Below are 16847 nucleotides of genomic sequence, written 5' to 3' on the forward strand. Positions count from 1 at the left end.
AAATCGTGTTTCAGAATAGTAGGTATAATATGCTCCTCCATTTATAAGAAATACATATGGAAAGAGTGCTGTTATTATAAACCTAGAAGGTCTGAGATGGTACACACCAAGGGATTCACAAGGATTGCCTCTAGATGGTCATGTTTGTGGATGGGAGCCTTTTGTGTTTTATTTTACGTGCTTTTAGCACTTGCCTGTTTATTACAAACATGACCTGCTTTTGACATTTTTGAACAAGAAGGAAGGTAAAAGCATGTGGGGGTGAATCAGGCCCTAGAGCTCCCTTAGATCATGTCAAAAGAAAGAAACAGGAGATGGTTACACAGGCTCTGGGATGTCAGAGCTGTGGTGGGGTGGTCTTCTCAGAGGGAGAGCAGGACATCAAAGCCTGCGTCCTTTTCCCTCGGATCCCAGGCAGTGCTGGGAGTCTGCCCTGGGACAGAAGTTGTTTATGTATTGTCTAGGTGAAAGATTCACACATACTGAACCTCGGGTCCAAAATGCAGAAAATATAGCAAGTACACTCCACTGCAGCCTCCCTCCCCCCACCCCCCTGGCCTCCCAAAGCAACCAGAGGCCTGTAACTCATCTAAATAGGTGGACATTACACACACAGTCCTTTTACTAGATACAAAAAGCCCCTCATTCATGGCAGAGCTTCACAGCACCCCATGACATCACGCTCTACTAACAGGCCCCAATAAAAGGGACATTTAGATTGTTTCTCAGCGCTTGCTTTTTACAGGTTTACAGTCTCTGATCCAAACAATTGAAAATCTTTTAGAATTCAGAATACATTTAGAGTTAGAAAGGCAACTCAATGTATAGTCCATATGTTGGGAAACACCCCAGTAGGACCTAAAGCTGCATCCCATAATCAAACACATTAATACTTCACTGCAAATATGTATGGTAAAGTGGAATTAATAAAGACTATAAATGGTCTTATCAGGTTTCTATATCAAATGAGTTGATGCTGATCTAATGGGATGTCAGTTTTCAGAACTTTCTGGCTTTTGAAATTGCAGATGAGGCTTTGTGGAGCTCAAAGGATGCTGCCATGAATTACTTAGGACATATATATAATTTTGTGAGTTTACAGGTATATCCTTAAAGATACATTTATAGGAGTGGAGATGCTGGGTCAGAGGCTCTGTTCATTTGTGATTTTCATAGATTTTGCTAGAATAATGACCATTATTCTTCTTTGCCTATAAGCTGCTGTACTTTCTGGTTTTCCAAACACTTGTGCTTTTGTCTGTTAACTTGGGGGCAATGAAAATTCTTCCCCCCTCCCTCTCTGCACAAAGCTAGACTTAAAAGTCTCTTGGAGCCAGGGGAGCAGAGAGAGCCCGAGCTTTGCTATCAGAGACAGCAGGGCCATTCCCTTCCACCCGTGTGACCCTGCCCAAATCACCTGTATGCACCCTGAGCTTCCGTGTCCTCTTCTGTAGACAACCAACCTCCAGGACAGTCCCTCCTCACATTCCCACCAGTCTGCTCTCTCCCCTCTGCCTACTCCCAGCCCCAAGGCCTGGGCTTTGTCCTATCCCCCAAAGGAAAAAGAGTCCAAGCCAACAGAAAGAAAGGTCCACAGGCTTTTTAATGGTGTGATGGCTACTTCCCTTCCGAGACCCGATCTAATCATGACAGCGGCTTCCAGGGTGCTGGGGTGGGGATGGACAGGTGCGAGGTGGGCAGAGGCCATGCAGTGACTAGGAGGGGTGGAGAGGGTGTTACATTCTGTTTGGCATGTAAACATTCTTCAGTAGCTTCCCCAGGGAGGGGAAGGGCAACTCCCTGCCCCTCACCCCATGCTCACCAGGGCTGATTCCCCCTGACCCCACCCCAGCTGAGAAGACTGCGCAAGCCAGGCCCCTTCGAGGAGCTGGGAAGGGGGCAGCCCACATATTGGGGGCACAGCTCCTCACCTGCACCCTCTTCGTGCACAGTGCGCTGGGGAGGGGAGGCATGTTCTGGGGTGAGCAGACCTGCATCTGAGCCAGTGACACAGGCTGTGGCGATGGGGAAATGCTGGAGGGTGTGGTGGTGGTGTGACACTCTTTTATAGAGAAGGGGCTCAGGACTGGGAGGGCTTGGTGGGCAGGAATGGGTGCCCAAGCGGGAGGAGACTGCAGTGGGAGGTGGGGGCACTGGAAGGTGTGTTTTCCTCTGCCCTAGACCCTTCCGAGGGGGGCGGGGAGGGGCAGAGTCAGTACCCTAGCTCCCCCACACACTTGCCCCATCCCCTCCTCCCCTACCTCGGTGACATTCAATGACGCAGAGGCCTGAGGTCAGTTGGGAGCCCTAGGGAGGTCCGGAATCCCAAGGGCAGACAGGGTTTTGTGTCTCTGCCCAGCTCGAGTGCTGGGTGAAGCTAGAGTGTGGGATGGGTTTGGGGCTCTCTCAGGCCGCCCCCTTTTTCCTCCCAACACCAAACCAGGGTGTTGTTGGTCCTGGGGCAGGGGTGAGGCTGGGGGGCCCTACATTCACGGTTCGGTTGGTGGCAAGGAGCAGGCCCAGGACCTGGGCACCAGGGGTCATGCCCTGGTCCCCACCTGGCACGAGCTGATTGTCATTCGAAGAAGCTCTAGGTGGGAAGGCGTGGCCCCTCCTCCACCCCCTCTGCTGGACCCAGAGGGCAGTAGAGGCCTTGGGATGGGTCTCGGGTTGACAAAGAGGGCTCTGTCTGGAGAGGTTTCCTGAGTGTTCTGGGAGCTTCTGCGTCAGTGAAGGGTGAACCTTGAAGGCCATTCACCCTGGAGTCCTCCCCTGGGTTGGTCTGCAGAGAAGCCACTACCTTGGCATAGAAGCAGCAGCCCAAGCCTGCCAACACTCCATCAGGGGCTTCAGCTGGTGCCACCAGGCTTGTCTCGGGGCCGATTTCCTCATGGGCATCCTTCTAAGTGATGGAGGCTGGATGCTGCCAGACCACTGGGGCAGGCTGGGGCCTTTATTCCTCTTCCCTGGGTTGTCTTGCCCTGCTCTCTGTGACCCAGGGAAGAACAGAGGGGCCATGCCAGAGGACAGAAGCTGTGGGTGCGAGGATGGAGGAAGAACGCAGGGGACCTGTCCCAAATGGGCAGGGTTGACTATCCCCTCTGCAGCCCCTTGGCCCATATGTAGGCAGTTGAGGCTGATGATGAGTGGGGATGAGCTATGCAGGAGCCAGACCCAGGAGGAGGCCCCATATCCATTCATGGAGCAGCGTAGGCCTCGCCCTCTGCAGGGACTGCTCAGCTGCATGGGCTGGATTAGGATAAGAGGGGACAGGCTGAAGGGTGAGCTGGAGGCGGAGGGCACTGGGGCTGGACCCATCATAGAAACGTACAGTCCAGAAGTGAGAAGGGCCTTTCTGCCTCGAGTCCAGGGGCCAGCTGTCAGTCTGTCTGCCTATTTCTGCTCTCTCTCCGGCGGGGGAGATGACGGTCTGATCCAGTCCACTCTCCAGAGCCAGGAGGACAGAGAGGGTGATGCAGCCAGAACTGGGTTCCTGAATCTCCAAAGGGCCAGGGCAGAGAAGATGATAACCAGTCATTCTCCACCCCCATTGAATTCAGGAGAGAGAGAAGTTGGCTGAAACTGCAGTAGGCAAGATTGAGGTTAGATGGCAAGAAGGAATTCCTGATGGTGAGGGGTCCTGAGCACTAGATCAGGGGACCACGGGAAGGGGTGAAACGTTTTTTAAAGCCCTGCTCCCCCTGCCCCACCCCGCAACTTCCCACTGGGAAACACTTGCCCAGGAAAGCAGCCCCCGCACACTTGATGGTTCCCACACAAACTTAGGGGAAGGGGGTCATTGTACCCTAGAGGTGCGAGGGAGCACCCTTCTCCCATCACCTGCCCACTACTTCCCACAGGGGTGTCAAGGACGGTGCTGACTCTGGGGCAGGTCAGATCTGCCCCCTCACACCTGAGTAGACCAATGGCTCCTAGGTCTCACCTCTCCAACTCCAGTCTGGCAGCTGAGAAGAGGTCTTTCCAACCACCTGAGCTCCCAGGGGATGGTGGGATTAGCCCCTAGTGGGAGGCTGGAGCCTCCATTTCTGGAATTTGAGGCTGCCTTTCCAAAAAGGGGGGCAGTGGGAGGGGGGACTTTGGCTGGAAGAGGGTCAGGAGGAGGGAAAGACGCCGCAGGATGTGTAAGCAGAGTTCCCTAGTGGGGCATGGGGGACAGCAGAGGCCTGGTGGGTGAGCAGGGGTCCCCATTAGTGGAGTCCTTGGTGAAAAGTCGCTGAGCCTTCCCCGGGGCGGAGGGTGAGCCTGTCCCACCTGAAGGGCAGCAGGAGGAGAGGCGGAGAAGGGGAAGGATGGGGAGGCGGGCGCTCCCCCGGGCCCGGTGCCCCGATTGGCAGGGCTGGCGGGTGGTCGCTGCGTGTGCTGGCGCGCGTCCTCGCGGGTGCAGGCGGGAAGCTGGGTGCACGGGTGGCGCGCGTGAGGCGCCTAAGGCTGTGCTGGGAGCTGTTTCAGTGTGGCCGGCTGCGGGTGGGGGGCCGGGGTGAGGGTGGGGGGCCGCAGAGAGCCGCGCGCATCATTATCTGGCCCCCGCCCGACTCTCCGCGACCCCCGCCCGGCCTTTGGTTGCTGCGCGCTGAGTCTGGACTTTCCCTCTGGGTCCTTTCTTGGGGCCCCCCAAAGGGGAGGGGGTGCCTTCAGGCTGCGCCCGGGCCTGCGGGGCGCCCCGGGGTGGGGCGGGCCCAGGGCGGGCCTGGTGCGAAGGGGAGGGGCTCTCTTTTCGGGACAAGGACCGGCTCCGTGGGGACGCGCTGGGATGGTGCGCGGAGGAGGCAGGGAGGCCGGGACTACGCGGAGCTGGGGGCCTGGTGCCGGCTGGGGCTCGCCCGGGGCCCGGGCCTCGGCCGGAGGGCTGTTTGGGACGGAGGTCAGCAGCAATGGCCGTCCCTGGGGGCTTCTGCAGCTGGAGCCTGTGGAAGATGCGAGAGGAGGGCAAAGAAACAAAAGGAGAGACAGTTTCAGAATCTCCCTGGGCACTGAGCCCCGGAGTCGTGCATCCTCAGAGGTGGATGAGCCTGAGGATGAGACCTTAGCAAAGACGATCAAACCGAGGCAAACAAACTGAGGCGTGGTGCCCCGTCCTCCAGGACGGGGCCTCTAAGGGTCACCCTCCCCCACCCCATCCCCCCCACCCCCGACCCGGGCTGCTAACAAAAGAGCTTGCTGCATGCTTTCTCTGATGTTTCATCTTTACATTCTACTGTATTATATACTCGTGCTTATATTAATACGGGTCATGTTTTCTCCCAACTATTCTAGCCTTTATCTTTGAGCCTCAAATGCCCGGTGGCACACCAGAGACTGTATGTGGACCCCAATATCCCCCATCAACCTTTCCCAAGCCTGCCTCCTTGACATCCCTCCAGACACTCCTTTGAGCCCAGTGCCAGGGCTGGGACCCAAGTCAGAAGAGAGACTTGGTTGGGGAGGTGTCGCTGAATTATCAGTATCCCTTGCCTCCAGAAAAGCCTCCCCTGGAGGAAGCCTCTGCCACCCCCCCACCACCCACCGCCCTCCACCCCCCGCCACCCCCCCACCCCACCGCCCTCCACCCCCACCGCCCTCCACCCCCCACCGCCCTCCACCCCCACCGCCCTCCACCCCCCACCGCCTCCACCACCCCACCGCCCCCACCACCCCCACTGCCCTCCACCCCCCACCGCCCTCCACCCCCACCCCCTGCCCCGGGACTGGCAGCGGTTTCTCACCTGCTGGTGATGGCTGTGTCAGATGCTGGGGCCGCACCTTGGGGTCTGTCGGGGGGCTGCTGGGCTGTGGCAGGCGTGGGCATGCGGACGCTAATGGGGCGGGGGATCCGGCTCCGGGTGGCAGCTGCCCTCCCGGCTTTCTTGGGCACTGCAGGCTCGGAGGCAGGCGTGTCCTCCTCGGAGCCTGTGCCTGAGAGAGTCTCAGAGGCACGGCGTTGCTCCTCGCTGGAAGAAGACGAGGCCCCAGAGGCCAGGCGCAGTAGCAGGCGGCCCTGCCTCTTTTCCATCACCAGCCGCGCCAGGTCTTGCTGCGGTCGGGCCCTCTTGCCCCACCGCTCTTTGGCCGACAGTGAGCCGGAGGGCTCCGAGCCTGTGTCCTCCTCAGACAGCAGGACAGGGATTCGGCTCCTGGGGCGAGGGCCTGGCACAGCGTGGCGACTAGGAGAGATGGTGGCCAGTTTTTCGGGGCCTGGCTCCAGCAGGGACACGGGGGCAGGCCCATCAGCCAGGGCTGGGCCGTTGGGCAGTGAGTCTGCGGTCACCTCCAAGGGGCCACTCCCCGGGGGTGCTGACGGGACACAGCTCTCCAGCCCTGACAGGGCAATGCCGTTCTCCAGGTGTGCGGAGGCCCCTTCCTCCGCCACCCTCCCATCAGAGGTCACCTCCAGGCCCAGCTCACCCCCAGAGCTGAGCTCCTCAGACCGGGAGGCTTGTCCACCGGAAGACATGACATTGAGGTGGGTTTTCTCCGCAATGTGCACAAAGGTCCTCTCAACTTTGGTGAAGGGTGAGGAGGTGACTGCCGCTCCCCCTGCCCCCATGGCCACTGCTCCTGTCCCCGGCCCTGCCCCAGGCCCGGGGGGCTTGGGCTCGGACTTGAGGACGGAGGACAGGGTGCCTGGCTCCGACACATCCAGCTGGCTGCCAGTGGGCTGGGGCCGCTCTTGCTGTGGGGTGAGGACGGCCATAGTGCCCAGGTCGGGGTCGGGGGCCAGGTCGGCAGTGACGGGCGACTTCTTCATGTCACCAGGGGAGACGAGCACCAGCGTTTTGGAGCCCTCCTCAGGCTCTAGGTCCCCGTCAGCCATCGAGGCCCGGCCCCTGGACTCTTTCTGGTCGTCAGCCAGCAGCGTGGAAGGCGCACCCTCCTGGCTCCGGTCTGTGCTCCTCTCGCTGCCCTCACTGCTGGAGCCGCTGTGTGGCCCCAGAACCTCCCCCAGGGCCACTGCCTCCTCCTCCTCCTCCTCCTCCTCCTCCTCATCTTCCTCCTCCTCATCCTCTTCTTCCTCCTCCTCTTCCTCCTCTTCTTCCTCTTCCTCCTCCTCCTCTTCCTCCTTCCCATTTGTTTGAGGCTGAGCAGGAGCCAGTGGGACCTGGGGGGGTGTGAGTAGCATGTGCGAGAAGCCCACCCTCCGGACCCTGTTGAGCAGCCGAGCCCGTTCTCGGTAATCGGAGAGATCCTTCTTGAAGTCCTGGTAGGGCAGGCTCAGGGGCACAGCTCGTGGGAGACCGTTCACCTCAAACGGGGGTGCCACAGAGAATACCTGCAAGGGGCATACACAGGGACCCACTGAGGTCACTGCCCTGCTCCTGGGCCTGACTGCACCCCCAGTCTTGGAGGCCCACCAGAGTGTGAGTTCCACTAGAGCAGGTACGGAGGCTTGTTTTGTTCATTGTTCCATCCCCGGAGCCTAGGCTGGTCCCTGGGACCTAGTAGCTGCTCAATAAATCTCTGATGATTGTTTCCATGCTCCAGGTCCCCTGGAAGTCCCAGGCCTTTATCCCGGTGGCTTTTCCATCTCCCAGTCTCCCCTTTACCCCTACTCCTCTCCTGTATCCTACGTGTACCCTGAAACCCAGAGCCAACTGTAGTTAAGTCAACAGAAGAAAATGACAACTGCAAGCTATCATAGCCACCATATAGATCAACCCTTCCTTAGGTCCAGAGAGGAGCAGCAAATGTCTGGGTTGCCCTCACTGCCTCCTCATAGAGTATAGTTCCTCTGTAGCCAGGGAGTTGGCTGCAGGGCCACCAGAACCTGTCCGGGCAAAGTTTGGGCCATCCTCCACCCTGTGAAGTACAGGCTGGGTCCTTGGAGCTCCAGCTCTGTTCCCACCTGCCTGTCAGCCAGGAAGTTTTCAGCCCTCTGTAGGTGCATTTTGAGTCTACACTTCTCCAGAAAGTCACAGCCAGCCTATGAAAGACAGTTCCTTTTCACTTGATTACTTGTGTCCCTTGGAAGTTTTGGGCAGAGTCCTTGGCCATGCGATGGCATGTTCTTGGTTTTCTAGACTCTTACCACATCTCCCCTGAGCCTTCTTCCTTCCAGACTCAAAAGACCTGAGCATCTTACCAGGGCCTCCACTGCTATGTCTTCTCTAGCTCCACCCTTGTCAATCACACACATCCCTGGGCACCCACACAGCACCAGGCCCCATCAGGGCTGACATGGCTTTGTTCCTGGGGGGATGGTACTGACTTTGTTAGCCTTTTGAACACACAGGGCTTCTGTTTTCTGAAACACAGCCCTTGCAGACCCAAAGCCCTGGATGGGCTCCAACACCTTCAGGGGCCATCCAGACTCTCAGGGAGTCCTGCCAGGCATTCCTCTTGAACATCTGTGTCTGCTGTCCTATCCCCATGGGCACAGCCCTGTCCTGCCTGGTGGTTCCCCAGCCACGGGCCTGATTTTTTTTTTTTTTTTTCCATTCTACATTGCTCATCCGTTCTTCCTACAGCTGCCCAAGTGATCTTCCTGAAACTTAAATCGGATCTCATTTCCCCTTGTTTCAAACCTGCAGAAACCTATGGTGGGCCCCACAGCCCTCTGGAGATAGTCCCAATCCTTGGCTTGGCATATGAGCATCCTCACTCCTCCCCACCTCTCCCTACCTCACCCCACCCCAGCCCAGCCCATGATCTGGCTCCTACCTTCTGCTCCAACCTCACTTTGCTCCCCTGCTTACATTCCAGCAGCTCTCAAAATGCAGTTTTCTCGTACTTCTGATCCTTCCCTAGGCAGCTTCCTCTGCCCAAGGGTCCATCCCTCTCTCTCTACTGACATAACAAATTCCTCATCTTCTTCCAGCACCCAGCTCAAACAGCTCATTTGCCCAAAATCTTTTTGTCCACCCACCAAGCAGACTTCACCACTCTCCTTATTTTCCCACATCCCTCCTTCACAGAACTTTCCACCCTCTATTTCACAGGCACACCTTTACATGGTTCTCTCTCCTGATAAATGGTGAGCCTCCTAAGGGTTTTGCATTCATGCATACATGTGTAAAGTCCTTGAATGTCTATTGTCTTGGTCACTGTGTTAGAGGCTGTAAATTTGTGGATCAACAAGACAGACCTGGTCCTTGTTTTCATGGAGTGTGCAGTCTCTAGATTAGGAAGTGAGATGGGGATAATACATACTCCACAAAGGCTGTGACCAGAAACAAGGTCATATAAGCAGTGGATCTGGCTTATAGCAGTGGATTGATAAATGTTAGCTCCCTCCCAACCCCATCCCACCCCCGCCTCCTACCCCCTGCTCTGGCTTACCCTAGTTTGAAGATCATTACCTCCCTCCTCAATCCCAGAAACTCCTGGATGCCATACCTATGGAGGCAGGGAAAGAAGAGGCTCTCCAGCTGAGGTCTCTTTGCTCAACCCATAGGCAGGTGGAGGAGAAGGAATCCACAAGGCCAAGATTTTGCTCAAGGCTGTGACTTCTCCTCCTTAACTGTCATAACCTTCCTCGTGCAAGACAAGATAGTGTCAGACATCAGACAGGACCCCAGCACACTCCAGAGTGTGTTCTGATTATGTGTTTCTCCTGTCTGGCTCAGAACCCACCCACCCAGTATCAGATACATCCTACTCAGCAGGGGTACCCTTCAACCCCACCAAACCACTCTTTCTCAGCAGAATCTCAGCCTATTTTCCTGCCCATCTCTGACTCTTTGGGCATCCCTGTTAGAACGATCTTTGCCCCTGCCATCTGGCCAGTTCTTGGATCTCTCTGGAAAAGCCCCATCCAAAGGATGGATCCTCTGCTCACAGTGCCCACGTTAGATGCTCATAGGTGGAATCCTCTCCCCTTCCGTCTCAAAGCCCTCCCCTTCCATTACATGGGAGGGATGAGGGATCCCCACTGGAAATCAGGCATCACTGATAATATCAGACTAGGAAACTGAGGCCTAGAGAGAGGCATCAATAGGCCTGAGTCACAGAGGCACACCAGTCAGGCCAGCCCAGAACTCAGAATTCTTTCCACTGCCTCAGTGGCCTCTCACCATCCCAAGTGGCGAAACTCAGGACCCTCTGCCCTTCAGCAGAGCCGTGAACCTCAGAGAAGACACAGATTTACCCTAAGGGTCACCCTGGCCTGGGCATGCTTGGTTTTCTGTTTCAGAGCCCCTTCCCATCTGGCTCCAACTTGGGGAGCACCAGGCCTGGAGGCACCCCTCCTCCTCCTCGAGAGCAGGAAGCCCTCCCTCACCCTTTCTGGCCTCTCCTGGATGCCTAAGTCCAGTGAGTATTCACCTGTTCACCTGGGTGATCCTGTGCCCTTTCAATCAGCCAGCGATCCCTGGGCAGCCCCTGTGTGCTTGGCCCTCCAGGCCTGAGGACACCACGGGAGGGGCACAGCAGCGACACTCCCCTGTTCTGCCTCAGAGGGAAGAGACAGTGCTGGCTGTCAGCAAGGGGAAGCCAGCGTCCGGGGCAGCCCACACCTTCCTGCTCCCTTCTCAGGGCAGGGACATGGTATGACTTCAATTTGCTTTCTATGGTTCTCCAGCCTGCTTGGCATAGCGGTATTTGGGGATGCTTTTTAAAAATACAGAGCCCTAAGTCCTACTCCGCAGATTCTGCTAGGTCAGAGATAGGCCCAGAAATCTGTTTCACAGCTCCCTGGTGACTCGGATGGAGTTGGGCCAAAGGCAGATGCGGTGAGGGTGTGGGAGGAGGGGAGGCAGAGAATGAAAGCCTCAGCCCTCCCCCTTTGTCCGCTGAGCCCCGAGCAGAGGCATGTGGCCTTGTCAGCTTCAGAGCTCAGCCCAAGTCCATGTTTACTCCAGTCAGCCGGAAAAGTGAACAGAGGCAGACGGACCAGACTCCAAACTGACCCTGCCGCCAGCAAAACCAGGCTCTCCTCAGCCTTGACTCCCCTACTATTGACACTGGAGACAGGTTACTCCCCACACCCCCATCCGCACACAGCACCCATTGAGCAACTCTCTGACCTGGACCCAGGCCAAGCCCAGACTCATCAGTCCACAGTCCCAAGGTCAAAGAAGGCGGGCTGCCTGGGGACAAGAGGACTATGAGCTCCGACACCCCCCACTGCCCAGTGGGGAGGGCTTTGTGCCTCTCACAGCAGTGCCCCCCAGCCCCAGAGCAGCTGCCCAGCACATACCTCCTCGCCCCCGCCACAGGAACCCCCACTCCCATTGCCATAACTGCCTAGACTGACAGAGATGAGAGGTCAGCAGGGTACCTCCTCTGCTGGACTCTGCCTTTCCCAGAGTCTTTGCCCATCTGGGTCTCTACACTCAAACCACATCTGCCAGGCCAAGAGCCCTCCCTCTGCTCTTCACCCCCCATCCAGGGGTGCCACCCACACCTGGCACCCTGGCCCATGGCAGTCATCTGGGTGAAAGGGGTAAGATGACCTGGGAAGACAGCTGCTACCCTAAGTCTCTACAGATCCTCATACACTTGACCCCAGATCTCAGTGCCCGCCCCGGCTGCCCCAGGGCAAGGACCTCTCAGTGCCCTGGGGGGTCAAAAAACGCAGCTGTAGCTTGCCCTTTCTCACCACCACACTTGCTTTAGGCCCCAAGGGGAAACATATTAGTATCTTCCTCTTTTGGCGCTATGGCTGCAGGCCTGTGGGGGTGGGGTGGGGGACAGTGAGACGGTGAGCCCCCTTCCCCTTTGACTCCCTCTCTCTGCAATCTCTACAGTCTCTGCGACCCTCTTCTTTGGGTCCACCCTCTCCTTGACCTAGTTCTCCCTCAACAGGCATTCTAGCCCTGAGTTCCCTGGGTTCTGCACAATCCAATCTCTCACTGATTCCCCTCAACAGACCATTCTCCCCCAGGCCGGGGTTCCTTCAGATCCCGCCATCAGGGCAGGGGACAGGGAGCAGGAGAAGGCTCCCTGAGGTCTCCTCACAGGGTTCTCTGCTATTCTGGCTTCCCACCCCCACCGCACACTTGGCCATAATTGTCTGATCCACCGACAACTGATTATCACCTTCCGGCTCCCCATCCCCCCTCCAGCAAGCTGGCCATTTCCAGTCAGGCCAGAGACCAGAGTCCACCCGCAAAGCCCTCCTCGGGATGAAAGAAGACCGCCAGCCAGCCACAGCAGTTAAGTGTTGCTCAAGTCCAACTAGGTTGAAACTTCCTAGGGTCCCCTCCCTCTCCCCACTTTGGCCTGTCTTAGCTGCTGGCTAAGGTAGGAGTGGGGCTGGATCCACTGATCTGAAATTTGCCATCCCCCATCCACCACCCCATCTCTGATTCAGCAAAAGACTAGCCCCTGGCCTCTGCGCAGTCCTGCGACCCCAGAAGTGGTGGGTTAGAAAGGAGGAGGAGGAAAGAAAGCAGGCGAGGCGCGGGTTCCTGGAAGGCGTCTTTAATCAGAATTTGGTAGTACACAAGCTCTCCGGATTGTCTGCATTAACATACAGGGACTTTAAAAGGCACAAGATCCCTTGCACAGCGACACCTGACGGCGGGGCGCCCCCCACCCCCGCCCTGCGTGGCCGTGTGCGCGGGGGTGCAGAGTCCGTGTCCTACCCCCTCCCCCCAACCCCGGCGGCGCCGCGCGTGTGCGTGTCGGTTTCAAGTGTTGGATTTGTACAGTACTCGCAGTCTAGGGGCAGGGGCTCAGTGCATGCTCTTCTACCTGGGCCCTGGAGGGTGGGGGGGCCCTGACGCCACTCTGTACACTGAGGACACACCCCGGAGAGAGAGAAAGGAAAAAAAAAAAGCGTCCCATCTTCGCGCGTGTGTGGTTTTGAAGTTTTTCGTGCATGCTTATGGCTGGCCAGGGTCGGGAAATAGTGCAAGCTTATAGTACAGTATTATTGCAGTACAAAATGGGGGGCGGGGAGTTATGATGGGATGGGGAGGCCCAGGAATAAACAGGCTGGGATTCGGGACCTCCAGGAGGATCCTCTCGCCAACCCGCTTCCCATCCCTGCCTCCCAACGCCGGGAGGGGGCTCCTCGGGCCCCTGGAGGGAAAAGGCTGCGCTGGGCCCTCGGCGAGCCTCCCCCATCCCACCAGACAAACCTCCCAGCGGGGCAGGGGCCAGCCCTCTCCTCATTCAATACTGATGGCCACAAGGGCCCAGAACCCCACTCCTCTCCCACCGAAGCCCCTCCAAGTGGCTGGGGGTGGGTGGGGGGGGAAGGAGTCGACGGAGCAAGTGCAAAGGAAGCAGATGTTGGTCCCTGAGTTTTATTTGCGGGGATGGGGAGAGAGAAGAGCTGGAAGTGGGGGCATGTTTGGGGACCCCCAGGGCCCTCTGTGGTGTAAGTTGGGTGGGGCAGGAGACACGGAGGCTGGGGCTGGGGCCAAAAGGGGTGTTGGGTGGCTCTGAGAGACCTAGGCTCAAAGCTTGGCTCCCCCTCAACTCTGGGCTCTTTGGCATCCAATTGCAAGGCCAATTTATTTGGGGCAGGGAGGGGTAGGGGCAGCCCTGTAGGCGGTGAGGTAACAGGAATCCGGTGTGGGCGACCCGGGCTTTTGAAGCCCGGAATTGGCCAGCTCCCTCTCCCAGCCCTAGTCAGCACCCTGCCCTGGAGCACGGAAGGGCGAGCCTTCACACCCGTCCCGCTCCACCCCGGGCCGGGGACCCGGCGGCCCAGAGCCGGCGGAGGGGAGCCAACTCAACCTTAGCGCGCGGCGGGGCGGGAGGCGGCGGGCGGCTGTGGGGCGAGAACCCGGGAAGGACTTTAGCAGCAGGCAGCTCGGCGGGGAGGGGAAGCAGAGGCTGACGCCCGGGGGCGCCCGGGAGGATTACTCTGGCGACGTGAGCGGCGTGGCTCGAGCTGGGGGACTCGGAGGCCGGGCGGTCGCCTGGTCACGCCGCGTAGCAGCTAGTTAAAAAGACTGGAACGTACATTCGTGGTGCAACGGCCGCGGGGGCGGGGACAAAAGGGAATGTAGGGGATGGGGGTCCCAATACAGTGATAAACCTGCCAGAGGGGCCCGGAAACACGATCCTCGCGCTCTCCCGGGCCGGGCCGCTAGTCTGCTGTCCGGAGAGTGCATGAAGTGTGCGCGCAGCTACTTCATGTGTAGGGGGTGTGTGTGTGTAGGGGGTGTGTGTGTGTAGCAGAGAGAGAGCCTGTTAGTCGTGGCAAGGTGAACCCCAGACCCCGCACCCTGACAGCCTGTGCGGGTAAAAGGGAGAGTAGGTGGTGGGACGCACGGCGGAACCAAGTGGAAGCGGAGGTCTCGGAAGGTTTCCATAGTCCTTTGGGCTTCACTGACCCTCCTCCCCACGGCTTCTCAACTCTTCCCTTGAGGGCTGGGGTCGCCGTTCAGGCCCAGGGGCTCCCTAAACTGGGAAGCCCACTGGGTGGTGTGGGAAACCATTGGGGATGTTTGAGGGTTGTTGTCCTCAGTCTAGGAGCCTCTCCCTTAGGGAGAAGGATGCTTTAAAATTTTCAGAGGCTGACCCCACCAGTCCTGGGGGCACCTCTGTCCCTAATAGGAATAATGCAAACTTTGGGGACATGCCCCCCAACTTAAGGAGAGTGATCTGCCACGCTCCTTGTTACCAAGGACTGCCCATGGGGGTGGGCTGATTCCTGCCCTATGGGGTGGAATCCAGTGGAATTTGGGAGTTGGGTGGGGTGGTGTTCAGGCTTTCCTTAGAGGTCTATGCCTCCATCCTCAGGTACCAAATCAACCCGAGCAGGGGATATCGCATTCTCTATGCTTCCATAGCCAGTGACCCCCAGAGCCTACCTATGCATGGTCCTCTCTGATCACCCAATTAGACACACTGCCACGGCTCCTCTGCTCACCCAGTGGCCCAGACCTCCCAACCACTGCCTGGGAAGACAGCACCACCCCTCCCCAGAAAAGGGGACCTAAAGAGGGCAGAGGAGAAATAGCAAAGGAGGGTCCTGGGACTCCCCACAAAGAGGAACACAGGTTTTCCTGGGATTGAAGGGACCTGCCCCTCCTGGCTGGGGGAGCAAGGGTTAATGTACCAGCATGGCTCAGAGATTCCACCATTTCCTCCTTATGCTGGGCAGGGCCATTCCTTTTTTCCCCACAACTGGAATTGCAAAGGAGATGGCTGGGATTGGGATGCTAGAGGTTGTGGTGAGTATTGACTGGTTATTGCTGTGACCCAAGCTGCCTTAAGTGGGTGGGGGTGTCTATTCATTACCGGGAATTTACTAGTGCATTTTTCCAGTGACAGGATCCTAGGATCCTGTCTTACAGAGAAAATACTGGTCCTTTGAGGAGGACCCCACTTAACATGAACAAACCCACTGGCCCACACACACACTTAGGCATACACACCAAGAGCTCACTGACATGTACACACAGCACACACCACACATCCCCACTGGTCGTGAGCTGCCTGTTCTTAAGAAGGCCACCCAGTTTGTGTTCCTGGGGAAGAACACTGTCCCCATTTGAATGCTTACAGTTTTGGATAGACGGGGGTAGGGGGATCCTCAGGCTCAGAGAGTTTGCTCAGAGAGGTTGCAAACTGAGTTCAGGGTCTCTGCTTGTAAACCAATTTTGTTTAGTTCACACAGTGGTTTTTCTTTAAAAAGTTGTTTTTTAAAAAATTAGATGCCAATATTTAAAAATAGATTTCACATTAAAGGTGGAAGATACTGGCAACAGTTGGTTGAGCTGAGGATGGTGGGGGTCCCTTTGTTTACCACAGTCTCCACAAGTGCCCTCTCCCTGACACTGCTTGGCTCCTATTGACGTGAGTTGAGATGAGTTGGTGACACTCATCTCAAATCTCCATGGTCAGTGGTATGGATGCCAGTATCTGCCCTGCCTGTGAGCCTGACCCTAGGGATCCCACCGATGCCACTGAGGACAGGGTTTTAAGCACCTGCTTTCTCACTGGAACTCTTACTCCACCCACCTAATCCCCAGAGCTGCTATGGGCATGCTTGGGGCCATGTGGGACTGAGAGGTTGGGGGGTCTCTGGAGAGACAGGGTCCAGCCATTTCAACCAACCCCAGAACTCTGGAGTGACCACCCATCCACCCCCAACTCCATCCCATGCCCAGTGGGATGGAGAAGGAAGGAGAGTCTGATTCATAGATAACTTCCTTCTTCCTCAATAGAGCAAGGAGGGGCCAACCAGTAAGGACAGTAAATAATAAACAGACCATAACACAGACTGAAACACTTTAAAACTCCTATCAAACAAGTCCTCAGTTATTCGGCATTGGCGGGGGGTTTTAATATGCTTTTGTAAATTAGATATTCTGATTAATCCATTTAATGCAGATAATACTGGGATCTACTTCCTAGGCTATTAGGATTAAATGAGTTATTTTTGTAAAGTGCTTAGATCACTGCCTGGCACATGATAAGCTCTATGTGCCAGTGACTGTTAAATAAAATAAATTAATTAATAATTGGAAGCCACCACTACATGCAGGGTGTGGCTTTAAAGTACAAAAATAGCATCTTCTAATACATAAAGAGTGCTGTTCCTTTTCAAAGCTGACCTCAGGGAGGCTATGCGTTTGCCCCAGGCAGGATATCTTTTCTTGAAACGCTCTGGCATCTTCCTTGGGAAACCCTTAAGAAAAAAGCTTGACAACACTCTGGGCTCACAGCTTCCCTGCCCAGCCCAGGACCCAGAGACAAGCAACTGGATTCCAAACCACATGGGGGTCTGCTGAGCTTCACATGAACTTACTTCAGCACACGTGGCTTCAAATAGCCTTAGATGTTCCAAAAGTCAGAGCTACCCTCAAAAGGTAATAATATCAAGACCACTTCCTGGTCTTAAGACCACTTCTGGTTAGCTCAGAGCTTTATGGCTTATAAGACAGTTTCTCCTCCACTACGGAGGGCATATAAAAAGATGTCCCGCAGAGGACAAAATGTTTTGAGTC

At 56.6% G+C, this 16847-nt stretch overlaps 1 protein-coding gene across 1 annotated transcript in view; it reads right to left on the reverse strand.

Annotated features, from left to right (window-relative positions):
- Window positions 1-4534: 4534 nt before the first annotated feature.
- TTBK1 (tau tubulin kinase 1) overlaps window positions 4535-16847 on the reverse strand; it is a 35555-nt gene continuing 23242 nt past the window's right edge. The window contains exons 13-14 of the mRNA XM_070361163.1: window positions 5724-7267; window positions 4535-4925 (exon numbers count right to left, since the gene is read on the reverse strand). Coding sequence (XP_070217264.1) covers window positions 4535-4925; window positions 5724-7267 — 1935 coding nt within the window. The remainder of the gene's footprint in view (window positions 4926-5723; window positions 7268-16847) is intronic.

The sequence above is a fragment of the Bos mutus genome, chromosome 23, assembly GCF_027580195.1.
Source record: "Bos mutus isolate GX-2022 chromosome 23, NWIPB_WYAK_1.1, whole genome shotgun sequence".
Taxonomy (NCBI): domain Eukaryota; kingdom Metazoa; phylum Chordata; class Mammalia; order Artiodactyla; family Bovidae; genus Bos; species Bos mutus.